This window comes from Oncorhynchus keta, chromosome 10 (assembly GCF_023373465.1).
Source record: "Oncorhynchus keta strain PuntledgeMale-10-30-2019 chromosome 10, Oket_V2, whole genome shotgun sequence".
Classification (NCBI taxonomy): Eukaryota; Metazoa; Chordata; class Actinopteri; order Salmoniformes; family Salmonidae; genus Oncorhynchus; species Oncorhynchus keta.
Window position 1 is genome coordinate 43,931,896 of NC_068430.1, and position 13,130 is coordinate 43,945,025.

The 13,130-nt window shown below is 42.4% G+C and overlaps 1 protein-coding gene across 14 annotated transcripts in view; it reads right to left on the minus strand.

Annotated features, from left to right (window-relative positions):
• Positions 1-13,130, minus strand: part of LOC118389353 (calcium-dependent secretion activator 1-like) — a 151,672-nt gene that overhangs the window by 102,108 nt on the left and 36,434 nt on the right. For all 14 annotated transcript variants that reach the window (XM_052527088.1, XM_052527085.1, XM_052527087.1 and 11 more), the window contains exon 2: positions 2,208-2,321. In XM_052527088.1, coding sequence (XP_052383048.1) covers positions 2,208-2,321 — 114 coding nt within the window. The remainder of the gene's footprint in view (positions 1-2,207; positions 2,322-13,130) is intronic.

The following is a 13,130-nucleotide window of genomic DNA, read 5'->3' on the forward strand; positions in this document are numbered from 1 at the left end:
CCTATGTGTTCTCCCACCCAATGAAACATTATAGGAGACCACTCAGAGCTGTTATCTTAACAAAGGGAGGGTGCACAAAGTACTAAATATATGGGTGCCAATGATTTCTTGATGACATTTTTTTTTTCTTTTAACAATTTGAACTCAATTCAAGGTTAGATTCATATGATATATTGAGCGTAATATCAAGCTGATAAACAACAATGAAATGCTTTTCACAGCCTTTTTTGTTCATATTTACTTAGGGTGACTATTTTCTTTGTATATAAAGCCCTCTTGCATAAACTTCTGCCATAGCTTACCTCATTGTTAACCTTCAGGCATATAAGTTACCAGACCCGGACATGTGGATGGCTAACACTGGAGATCCTTTCAATCTTCACCAAGGTACGTAAATCTGCTTATTGTATTTTGGCGGCTGTCATGTGGAATGATATCCAAAACTGGTTAAAGTTGGTGGAGATGGTGCATCTCGGGCAATTCAGATGGATGTTAGAGGCCCTTTTTACTGAAGATTGTGTTTCTTTCATATGATTGCTTTTGCTTTTCATGTATAGTATAATTGTTGTTTATTGATGTGTTTATGCTGGGCTCATCTGTGAAAGAGACCGTTGTGTCTGCATGAATCCCTGCTTAAATAAAGTTTAAATCAAATCTTAGAGAAAAACCATGTTTACTATCAGATGTGTGCCTGTTGTTCACGTGCGAATCTGCCATCTCATTGGCTAGAATCTTGTCTTCATTCCCATAGTTACAGTATTGGATCCTGCCTCTTGTCAGTATATACACTGAGTGTACAAAACATTTCCATGACATAGACTGACCAGGTAAACCCAGGTGAAAACTATGATCCTATGACCACCTGTTAAATCCACTTCAATCAGTGTAGATGAATGGGTAGAGACCGGTTAAAGAAAATATGTTTAAGCCTTGAGACAATCCAGACGTGGATTGTGTATGTGTGCCATTCATAGTGTGAACGGGCAAGAGCAAGACAAAGGATATAAGTGTCTTTGAACGTGGTATGGTAGTAAGTGCCAGGTGCAACGGTTTGTGTCAAGAACTGCAATGCTGCTGGGGTTTTCACACTCAACAGTTTCCCGTGTGTATCAAGAATGGTCCACCATCCAAAGGACATCCAGCCAACTTGACACTACTGTGCCAAGCATTGGAGTCAACATGCCAAGCATTGGAGTCAACATTGGCCAGCTAGCATTATGTGGGTAATCACTACAGTATGTCAATTGAGTCGCCGTTTTGTCAAATTAAATACAATTAACTTGTTTTCAAATGGATTGCTTTGGTTTTGGAGCTCCTTCAAGGCATTGCATGATTTGATTTATAACAACATTATAATATCCATCATACAGTGCCCTACATGTATGAACGTACAGTAAAGAAGCCCTAGGACAGTATAGTCTGGGGACTCTAAGTATCCTATGTAGTGGGATAGGGGACAATACCAATATAAGGGTATTTTTATCTGCACAATAATTCTCTATTATTGTTGAACTGGTTGAATTGTGACTGTAATGTAGGTGGGAGTACGATGGCAGCCTCTTTAGCACAAGTGTGTTCGCTAATCCATATCGTCAGTGAATAGATGTGATGTGCACACGACACGATGCATCATCTCATCCACCATTTTCCCCCCACGGAGCACAGCAGTTCCCTGGAATTCAGGCCAAAGCAACAGAGCGCTGAGAAACTGAGCAGCCGCTTCCATCCCACTACGAGTGATTCCTAGCCCTACAGTTAGAGAGAGAGAAACTAATTCACTGAGCAGCACTGAGGAAGAGGTACAGTATCTCTGCCACTCTGTTTTCAGCAGCACTGACAGACTGTATCTCAACAGCTCGGAATTTGATTGATTAGGAAAAGCTCTGATTTACAGTTCCGGGAGACAGAGGGAACTGGGGGGTCTTTTTACGACTCTCATGTCTATGCTAATTGAGTTACAGCAGTAAATGGCAGCTAATCAGCCTGGTCTATTACATTGAATGCTAACACCAGCTCAGCACCACAACACATAGGAAACACAGGGTTAAAACACGTGATAGCGGTCTCTGTAAAGAAAGAGAAAAGGATGGTTCATTTAACAAGCGTATTGTAACAGTGGTGTGCTGAGAGACAGTCGGCGGATGAGACGACACATTTTGTAGGTTAGAGAGAAAGAGAAATAAATAAATAAATAAATAAATATGTACCTCATAGTAGCTCTGGACTGCGTTGATGAATGCTTCATCAGCCACTATCTGGGTGTCTCCATTGAGGAAAGCTTTGAAGCGGTCGTTGGTCTGCCGGAGCTGCTGCTCTGTGATCTGGGGAGGCAGAAGAGGCATACAGGGGACACTTCAATAACACAGCCTTATCACACAGAGGACACCTCAATCAGAGTCAGAAAACACAGCCATGGGTAGGGATAAATCAACCTGTTACATATGTATGGGTTATGGCTATGGACGACAGTTGACGTACGTTCGTTCATCAAGATAGTTCAGTGTTTTGAGAAGATACATTTTTTGGGGTTATTTTTGATTGCTCTTGATTTGATTGCTTCTGACGAGGGAGGGTTGCTTGCTTAGCACGAGGAAACAGTATGTGTATAAACTGTACATTTCTAACAATTATATATGAAATATGTTACGTTGCCCCTTCTGTCTTTGCTCGGATTTGTGTAATAATGTCTCTCAATGAAGTACAACCTGTAGTAAACACCACATGCCAGAGAGACAGGGTGTACCAGGAGCACCTCTCATTTAAAGAGTGATTGCCCATAGAAGCAACTAATCCCTTTGAAAACGACCTCTATGGCAACGATATTAGTCAGAAACACGTATTCGAGTGTCAAAATGTACTACAATGTGTGAATAGGATCATTTGTGTCAAAGTCATTGTAACGCAGACGCTGGGAGTCATGAAGCAAGTACAGGGGGTGAATTTAATAATACAAAAACATGGAACAATACAAAACAAGAGCAGCGTCTGGACATGAGAAACATAACTAACACTGCCTGCGGAAAGAACCAAAGGGAGTGACAGATATAGGGGAGGTAATCATAGAAGTGATGGAGTCCAAGTGTGTCTCATGAGGTGCAGGTGTGCCTAACGATTGTGGCAGGTGTGCGTAATAATAAGTAAACTGATGACAATGAGCACCAGAGAGGGGGAGCGGGAGTCGACGTGACAGCCATGTCTAAAATGGAGTTTGGAACCTCAGTGAGTCACAATGTGAGTACTCAGTGAGTAAATGAAGGTTTGGTTTGGATTACAATTATGTCAACAAGTCATGCCCCCTTTTATCAAGCTCACGAGCAAATCGCCCCTCCTCCCCCTTCACTTCCCTTCAATGGGTTCCATTGTTTGATTGACCCCAATGTGTTTCAAGAACAGCAGACTGGAAAGCCTTATATGGATTGACAATGCCTCCACAGCTAAAGTTCTATAGTTTGCATGCCCTGCTGAAGGACCCTAGTCTGGGCACCAGTCTTTTTTATCTAACATTCCAATCCTTGGCACTCAAGGCCAGTTTCTTTTAGCAAATGACAGGTGTGGCAAGGAGTGGAATGTAGTCGCTGAACAGAGACGCAACCAGGCTAGAAAGACCCTTGCTAGGTATGCGGAATAGATGCTTGGAGTTTGTCTTGAATTGAATGGTATCAGTCAAGATGGGGAAAGAGAAACCCTGTGTATTCTGCACCAGGATCAGGGAACTCCTGTTGTATACGGGACAACACACAGGAAGGTATGACCACTCTGACATGTTTTCTAAGGTAGCCCCATTACCACCAGACAAAATGTCAATAGGCACAGCATCTGCATTGGCTGGGAATGACCATGAAAGGTGAAATGTGCACATTGTTATATTAGCAGCTTCTATTATGTAAAGGTAGTGGAGGTTCCTCAGAAGAGGAAGGAGAGGGCATCCTCCTCAGTGAATTTCATAAAAATCTAAAGAGTGTAACATTAACAAAGTTATCCTTTTTAGATAAAACTATACAAAATATATTCACATGACCAAATATTTGATTAAAACATACTGTTTTGCAATTAAGGCATATAGTAGCCTCAGCAACACTCTGTAGGGTAGCACCATGGTGTAGCCAGCCGGAGGACAGCTAGCTTCTGTCCTCCTCTGAGTACATTGACTTTAATACGAATCCTAGGAGGCTCATGGTTCTCACCCTTTTCCATACACTTACACAGTAATTACAACTTCTGGAGGATGTTCTCCAACCTATCAGAGCTCTTGCAGCATGAACTGACATGTTGTCCACCCAATGTCCACCCAATGAAAAGATCAGATGATAAATCTAGTACTGAAAGAATAAACTACATCTAGCTACCACTGCAGTGCATAAAATCTGGTGAGTACCCAGCTAGCAATGAGGAATCGGCCCAGAAGCGGCCCTCTTCCGGGGGGCCGGAACTGATTGAATCGGCACGGAATCGGGTGTAGGACTGCCCAGAAGCGGCCCAAGTACATCATGCCATTTCCGTCTATCAAAAATTTGTCCGACTTTGCCGGCATCTTACCAGAATCCCCCCAGAAGCGGCCCGATGCAAATGTAAATACATGTACACAAAATTACCACATTTAGTCATTTTAAATATTATTATTATACATTTTTTGTGCATACAAATTATACCCATCCAGCACCATACACCTGGTGACCGTGCCAGCGTGCATGCGCCTGGCCCGCCACAGCACGATGGGACAAGGACATCCCGGACAGCCAAACCCTCCCCTATCTCGGACGACGCTGGGACAATTGTGCGTTGGGTCTTCCGGTTATGGCTCGCACAGGTCTCAAACCAGCATCTGTAGCAACGCAGTTTGAACTGCGATGCAATGTCTTAAACCACTGCGCCACTCGGGAGGCTCCATCCACAAGGTTTTTAATGCTTATCAATTGCCTTACACAAAGTATCAAAATACTAAAATAATACACACATTTTAATTGTATATTTTGATCACAAAAACAATGAGAAAATATGGAAAAATAAATGATGAAATGTTAATTATATAAAGCACCCTGTGTAATCATCTGCCATAGAGTAGGCCCAAGCCCCAAGTAATACATCTGGGCCAGATAACTATCACCGGAATAGGCCCGAGCTCAATCCCTGCACCCTAGCCATAAGTAATACTGCCTAGGGCGGCCCAGACTCGGGCCACATGACGAGTATGACTCTCAGCCGAGTCCCCCGACTCTCAGCCGTTATCGGGCCAGATCCACTGTGCTAGCTGGGTAGCTGACTGAGAGAAAGACAGAGTTAGTTGAACAGTTTGTAACAAATAGATTTCTTCCAAAATGAAGGAGAAGCAAGAGAGCGAGCTAGCTTTATTTAGTTGCATAGTTTTTTTAAAACTTTCACTTTCACTTAGTTAGTTAATCTAGCTAGCTAGTTTAGCCTACTCAAACTCCCGGCTCAAACAAAGAAGGATGACAATTTAGCTATCTTGCTTTGGCTGTCCAGCACTGGAACTCTTCCAAGTCAAGGTAAGCTTTTGACTTAACATTATTTATTACCAAAGGGGCTCGCCGGTGTAACTGCTAAACTGCTTTCTGACTGTAAACTGTACTGCACAATTGTAGCGGGTTAACTAATACGTTAGTTCTAGTAGTTCTTGACTATGATGTGAGAACTATGTAGACTGTGTGTAGCGGTCATGATTTGAAGGTTTGGCTTGGAAAGGTTTTTTCGCCTGGTCACAGACAGCTGATGTGTTGTGCACTGAAGTCCACAAGCAAAGGGAAAGGTTAGAGGAGGAGCGCATGTACAGTAGATGGTTGCAAGAAGGAAGTATATATTCAACAATCAAAGTGATCACAATGTTTTTATGTGGCTGCTATGAAAGTGAACTGGTTGCTTGTGATCAGGGGAGTGTTCATTCTGCAGATTCTGTTCACTTTTCTTGAACGGAAGCAAACGGAACAGAATGGGGATACACATACATGAATTTGTCCAATAGAAACTCTCATTTGCAACTGTTGGACTAATGATTAGACCCTAGATCAACTAGATGCAGGCAAGAGTGTGCAGGGCAGTATTGAATGTGTCTGTCACATTGATTACTCAAGATTACTCAAAATTCTCTGACCTGTGCACCTACATTGTAAACTTTCATTCATAGGCTAGGTTGTAGCAACCTCATGATGGGTACAAGGAAAATGTCAGTATCATGTAGTAGCGTCACAATCGATGTTACATTGAACTGGGTGAATGGAATATGAATGACAGTCATCCAATATGCTGAAATAAAAATAAGGCCATAATTGTATATTTTGATCACAGGCTCATAAAATAAACCCTTCGCCTTATCTCAGTTCACTGGTCACGATAACAACATCCACTCGTAGCACACGTTCCAGCAGGTATATCTCACTGATCATCCCCAAAGCCAACACCTCATTTGGCCGCCTTTCCTTCCAGTTCTCTGCTGCCAGTGACTGGAACGATTGGCAAACATCGCTGAAGTTCGAGACTTTTATTTCCCTCACCAACTTTCAACATCAACTATCTGAACAGTTAACCGATCGCTGCAGCTGCACGTAGTCCATCTGTAAATAGCCCACCCAATCTATCTACCTCATCCCCATAGTGTTTTTATTTTATTTACTTTTCTGCTCTTTTGCACACCAGTATCTCTACTTGCACATCTTCATCTGCTCATTTATCACTCCAGTGTTAATCTGCTAAATTGTAACTATTCACTCCTATGGCCCATTTATTGCCTACCTCCTCATGCCTTTTGCACACACTCTATATATACTTTCTTTGTTCCACTGTGTCATTGATTTGTTCATTGTGTTATTGGCTTGTTTATTGTTTACTCCATGTGTAACTCTGTGTTGTTGTCTGTGTCACACTGCTTTTCTTTGTCTTGGCCAGGTCTCAGTTGCAAATGAGATCTTGTTCTCAAGTAGCCTTCCTGGTTAAATAAAGGTGAAATAAAAAATTAAATAAACGCAAGTCCGACCATCACCCCTGGTGAAACAAAACCGTGACTCGTCAGTGAAGACTACTTTTTGCCAGTGACTGTAGGTTTGTGCCCATAGGCGATATTGTTGCCGGTGATGTCTGGTGAGGACCTGCCTAACAACAGGCCTACAAGCCCTCAGTCGACCCTCTCTCAGCCTATTGCAGACAATCTGAGCACTGATGGAGGGATTGTGCGTTCCTGGTGTAACTCGGGCAGTTGTTGTTGCCATCCTGTCCCTGTCCCGCAGGTGTGATGTTCGGATGATGTACAGATCCTGTTCAGGTGTTGTTACACATGGTCTGCCACTGGAAGGATGATCAGCTGTCCATCCTGTCTCCCTGTAGTGCTGTCTTAGGCGTCTCACAGTACGGACATTGCAATTTATTGCCCTGGCCACAGTCCTCATGCTTTCTCGCCTAAGGCACGTTCACGCAGATGAGCAGGGACCCTGGGCATCTTTCGTTTGGTGTTTTTCAGAGTCAGTAGAAAGGCCTCTTTAGTGTCCCAAGTTTTCATAACTGTGACCTTAATTGCCTACCGTCTGTAAACTGTTAGTGTCTTAACGATGTGCCGTGATGCCGGCAGATTACAGATTACCTTTGCCGATTGCTCATCATCTTCATTCCTCGATGGCCCAAAACCCTTAACACAGTTACCATAAGAAACATGGACTACTTACTACATTTGAAATGTTACCAAAACACTTAGTTTAGGGAGGGAACGTTATTTATAATAAAGGATACATGGAGAAATTTGTACCCCTCTGAAATGAAAATGGACGGCCCTCCCTTCAGCAAAATATATTTGACCTAAACACTCCCTGAATACTTGAGGGAAATAAATTGAGTGACCCTCCCCTATACCCAATATATTAATTACAACAAAGTGGATAGCAGAGAACATACCTACCATTAAACTTCACTTCTTGTACCGACCAGAGCCTTAAATATGCCGTTTTAGAAATGGTTTAGAAAGCATTGCATGGCAAAGCAGGAATTGTGATAGAGCACAGGCCTGCGGGCCAGCAAACCACAGTTGACAAAAGTAGGGGTGCAAATATCACCTTTATAGTAAATACTTGCATGAATCAATCATCGTGCTTTGCAGGTCCATGAAAAAATGGCCTTTTATAAAAAGTCTTGCAATTCTACCTAATTTGACATATTACCTGAATATTTTTTCATACTACACCATTTAATGAAATAACAGGCTAAGAATGGACAAAGAGATGGGCCATTGTGTTCATTTTAAAATATTTCTCTAATGCCAAATCAGTGTGTCTTGTTTGCAACGAAACGATCCCTGTTCGCAAATAATTAAATCTGAGAATTTATAAGGAATCTAAGCATGGTACATTCAAAAGTTAGGCCTTCCTTTCCACCCCAGACAGAGTAGGCTTACCGACGCAGAAAATTTTTAACTTTAACTGCTGCTGCCATTATTCAACCCAACGAGAAGTGTTTTCCTAAAAGCTGTCTGGGTTTAAACATCTTCTATTCTACAGAAAGTGAATAGCTTAATCAATTGATAGTGACAGAATTAGATTACTTCCCAAAGAAAGTACATTTTTTGTCTCCTCTAGAGCTTGTTTCTAGCTTAAAGCATCGCGGACCAAAGCACAATTACAGGCCTAGATGACTTTATATAATCGGATCTGTTGAATTTTCCTCAAAATCTTAAGATAACAATGGGTAGACCAGTGCTTTTTGACATTTTATTTAATAGAAAGTAGGCCTACGGGCATACCCTCTCAATTCATGTTTTCATTTTAACTTGCCAGCTCTTTTATTTATTTTAACTACGTCAGCAATGAACAAATTCTTATTTTCAATGACAAGTGGGTTAACTGCCTTGTTCAGGGGTACAGCAACAGATTTTTACCTCACAAGCTTGGGGTTTTGAACTTGCAACCTTTCAGTTACTAGTCCAACACTCTAACCACTAGGCTACCTGCCGCTCTTCACAAACACTGGTGTAGGCTATTTAAATAGTGCATTGTGGGTGGAGAAATTGACTGAAAAATCTATGGATATAGCACCCTAAAGCCTAATTTCACATGTTAAACAGGTAGGCCTACCTCTTATTTCTTAAATAGGAAGAAATAGGCTACAATTCAAAGCCCTCTTATTGTTAGTAAAGTCTAATTAAAATGGATACTCCAATTTGCCTGCTTTCAGCACCATAAGCTGTTAATGTCTGATTGATTGTGCCGCGGCAATTATAGTAGTAGCAAGCTGTCAACGTTTACCTCCGGTCTTCCTTCCCATCTTCGTGCTCTCCTTCTCAAACTGAACAGAACATAGGGTAATAGACTAGGCCTAATCCAAAATTAATTTAGGAAGAAGCCTTTGACTCCTGAACTGCCACTGTAGGCCTACACAGCACAGCCATTGGTTATGTATCACACAAAAAAGGTTTTGATCGGCAAGAGCAGAGCAGGCCGGGGCTCAGGTTGGAATATCCATTGCAGTGTGTAATGCAACCTACTTTTATTTACACCATCCCAGCAGCTTAGAAATATAACTTTACTTTGTGCTTCTCCGAGCATGCACTTCGTAGCCTATAGTCTGTGACGCATTTGATTGAGACCATACTAAATAGCCTTTAGGCGCACTTGATATTGCGTGCCCAGTGTAACGGATGTGAAACGGCTAGCTTAGTTAGCGGTGCGCGCTCAATAGCGTTTCAATCGGTGACGTCACTTGCTCTGAGACCTTGAAGTAGTAGTTCCCCTTGCTAAGCAAGGGCCGTGGCTTTTGTGGAGCGATGGGTAACGATGCTTCGTGGGTGACTGTTGTTGATGTGTGCAGAGGGTCCCTGGTTCGCGCCCGGGTATGGGCGAGGGGACGGTCTAAAGTTATACTGTTACACCATCTTAGAATCAGAAATGAGGGTCGGCAACTAATACTAAAACACTGAGAAATATAGAAATGTAATCAATTACAAATGACATGACCCTCCCCGGAAGTGACCAAAAAAAATACTAAACCCTACCTTTGACTGAAATTGAAAAAGCATGACCCTCTCGCATTTTCCTCCAGGCAACTGTTGTGTAAATTCCAAACCATTCCTCAGAATAACTACTGCACATAAATTCAGAAATTGCATTCTTCTTATGTTACTCTGTAAACTACTGACCTATTCAAAGCTTCCTCTGGCATCTCATACATCTGCCTGTAGTTATTGAACTCAACCTGCAGGGGGTTTGTGTGTTGTGATTGAGTGAGGGGAAACAGCTGCGGGCAAGGTTCTGGCAGATGGGTGTGTCTTGGTGGTGGCAAGGACACACCCAAAAAAACACCCTCTTCAAATCACACCCCCAAGCCAACTCACATTTGGCTTCTATCATGGCTACCAGCATGTCTTGAGGAGCAAGCCAAATAATGAAGCCAGATCAGTGTGTGCAGTTCCCCTTTAAGATATAACTGTACTAGACAACCCTGTCATGTTCTATTAAACCTAATTCCTACATAGACTGACTGGTCCACACTGTAATAATAATTACAACATCTTTCTTTTTCCTTTTTCATTTCCTGTCGATGACAAGAAGGTATTTGAATAGGTATTTTCTCTCAATACTTTATGAGCCCCTCAACACATGTAGCTATGTTTTATTAAAACATTAAATCAAAGTCGGTGCACTTTAAATTTGTAATATGTGCTCGACTTTGGGGTAAAACTTTAATTCAAAACCCGCCTATGTGTCAGTGTGTTTAATGGTATTTCATGTTCTCTCTGAGTTTATGTCTGTATGCACACAGGTCCAGACGGAAGAACTGACTATCTCCGATTGATATTCATTAGCGGTACAGTAGAATAGCAGCTCCAGTGGCGTATACAGTACCAGTCAAAGGTTTGGACCCACCTACTCATTCAAGGGTTTTTCTGTATTTGCACTATTTTCTACATTGTATTAAAAAAAAAATGTTTTACCTTTATTTAACTAGGCAAGTCAGTTACAGACAGCCTTGGAACAGTGGGTTAACTGCCTGTTCAGGGGCAGAACGACAGATTTGTACCTTGTCAGCTCAGGGATTTGAACTTGCATCCTTCCGGTTACTAGTCCAATGCTCTAACCACTAGGCTACCCATCAAGACTATGAAATAACACATATGGAAACATGTAGTAACCAACAAAGTGTTAAACAAAAAGAAACGTACACAACCGTTCAAAAGTTTGGGGTCACTTAGAAATGGCCGTGTTTTTGAAAGAAAAGCAAATGTTTTCGTCCATTAAAATAACATCAAATCCATCAGAAATACAGTGTAGACATCGTTAAGATTGTAAATGACTATTGTAGCAAGTAACGGCTGATTTTTATTGGAATATCTACATAGGCGTACAGAGGCCAATTATCAACAACCATCACTCCTGTGTTACAATGGCATGTTGTGTTAGCTAATTCAAGTTTATCATTTTAAAAGGCTAATTGATCATTAGAAAACCCTTTAGCAATTATGTTAGCACAGCTGAAAACTGTTGTCCTGATTAAAAAAAGCTATAAATTGGCCTTCTTTAGACTAGTTGAGTATCTGGAGCATCAGCATTTGTGGGTTCAATTACAGGCTCAAAATGGCCATAAACAAATAACTTTCTTCTGAAACTCACCAGTCTATTCTTGTTCTGCGAAATGAAGGCTATTCCATGTGAGAAATTGCCAAGATACTGAAGATCTCGTACAATGCTGTGTACTACTCCCGTCACAGAACAGCGCAAACTGGCGCTAACCAGAATAGAACGAGGAGTGGGAGTCCCCGGTGCACAACTGAGCAAGAGGACAAGTACATTAGTGTCTAGTTTGAGAAACAGACGCCTCACAAGTCCTCAACTGGCAGCTTCATTCAATGGCACCCGCAAAACACCAGTCTCAACGTCAACAGTGAAGAGGCAACTCCGGGATACTGGCCTTCTAGGGAGAGTTCCTCTGTCCAGCGTCTGTTTTATTTTGCCCATCTTAATATTTTCTTTTTATTGGCCAGTCTGAGATATGGCTTTTTCTTTGCAACTCTGCCTAGGAGGCCAGCATCCCGGAGTCACCTCTTCACTGTTGGCGTTGAGACTGGTGTAACTGCAGTTTTACTGTTCAACTCCTACAGTACGTGTGATCAATGCAAGTTGAGGAGTAACTGCAGTTTTAATGTTCAGTTCATACAGCACTCTAGGTGTGATGGCTAGCTAGGTGTGTTAACAAAATACAAGACAAGCACTGCATCTGAAATGGCATCCTATTCTGTATATATTGCACTTATTTTGACTGGAGTATGTGGTCAAAGGAAGTTCACTATTTAGGGAATAGGGTGCCATTTCATACAGACACAAGGGGCAGCTGCAGGTTAGGCCCCCTTTTTGTTGTTCAGATTTGGGTTTGAAGTGCCAGGCTGCGGTGGTGAACTGTAGGAAGAGATGGAAAAGTACGACATCGTAGCGTTGTGCCTCGGCACCATCTGTGTGTCCAAATCACCATTACCCCCACCTCTCTCCACTCACCTGCACAAAAAAACACCCCCCCCTTGACCAACCCTCGTCCTCTTTTACACCCCGCCCCCATCTCACTCCCACTCCCAAAAACGAACAGGAGAGCGAAAGTATCTGGCTCTGTAGAGAACCTCTGTCTTTGGATGACATTCTGTCTAATGTTCAAACCAAAAAACTGTCCTCTGACAAGACCACCTTCACCTTCTGAGAGAAAGAGAGAGAGAGAGAAGAGAGAGATAGAGAGGAGAGAGAGAGAAGAGAAAGAAGCGAGAGAAGAGAGAGAGAAGAGAGAGGGGAGAGAGAGAGGCAAAGCAGAAACACCAGAGGATGAAAAACATCAGTGAGATCAATACTTGAGATTCAGCCTCTGTGGTTTAATCTCTCTTCCCCAACAGCAGCTAGAACAGAGGCGAGTAGAAATGCTCTGACTCGTCCTTGCTGTGTCCTAATACATATACGCACACACCACCACCCCCACCCCCACGCCCTTGGCTGTCCTCTCTGGGAAAGAGGGGGTGTGTCTTCACTTCACAGACTGAGACAGGGAACACAGGACGCACTCCTTCTTGACAGCTGGGCTCGGCTCTCTGTTTTCATTGGCTCTTACATGACGAACTTCATTGTCCAATGGTTACATAATGTAATCAGTGTACCAACAACAACTAA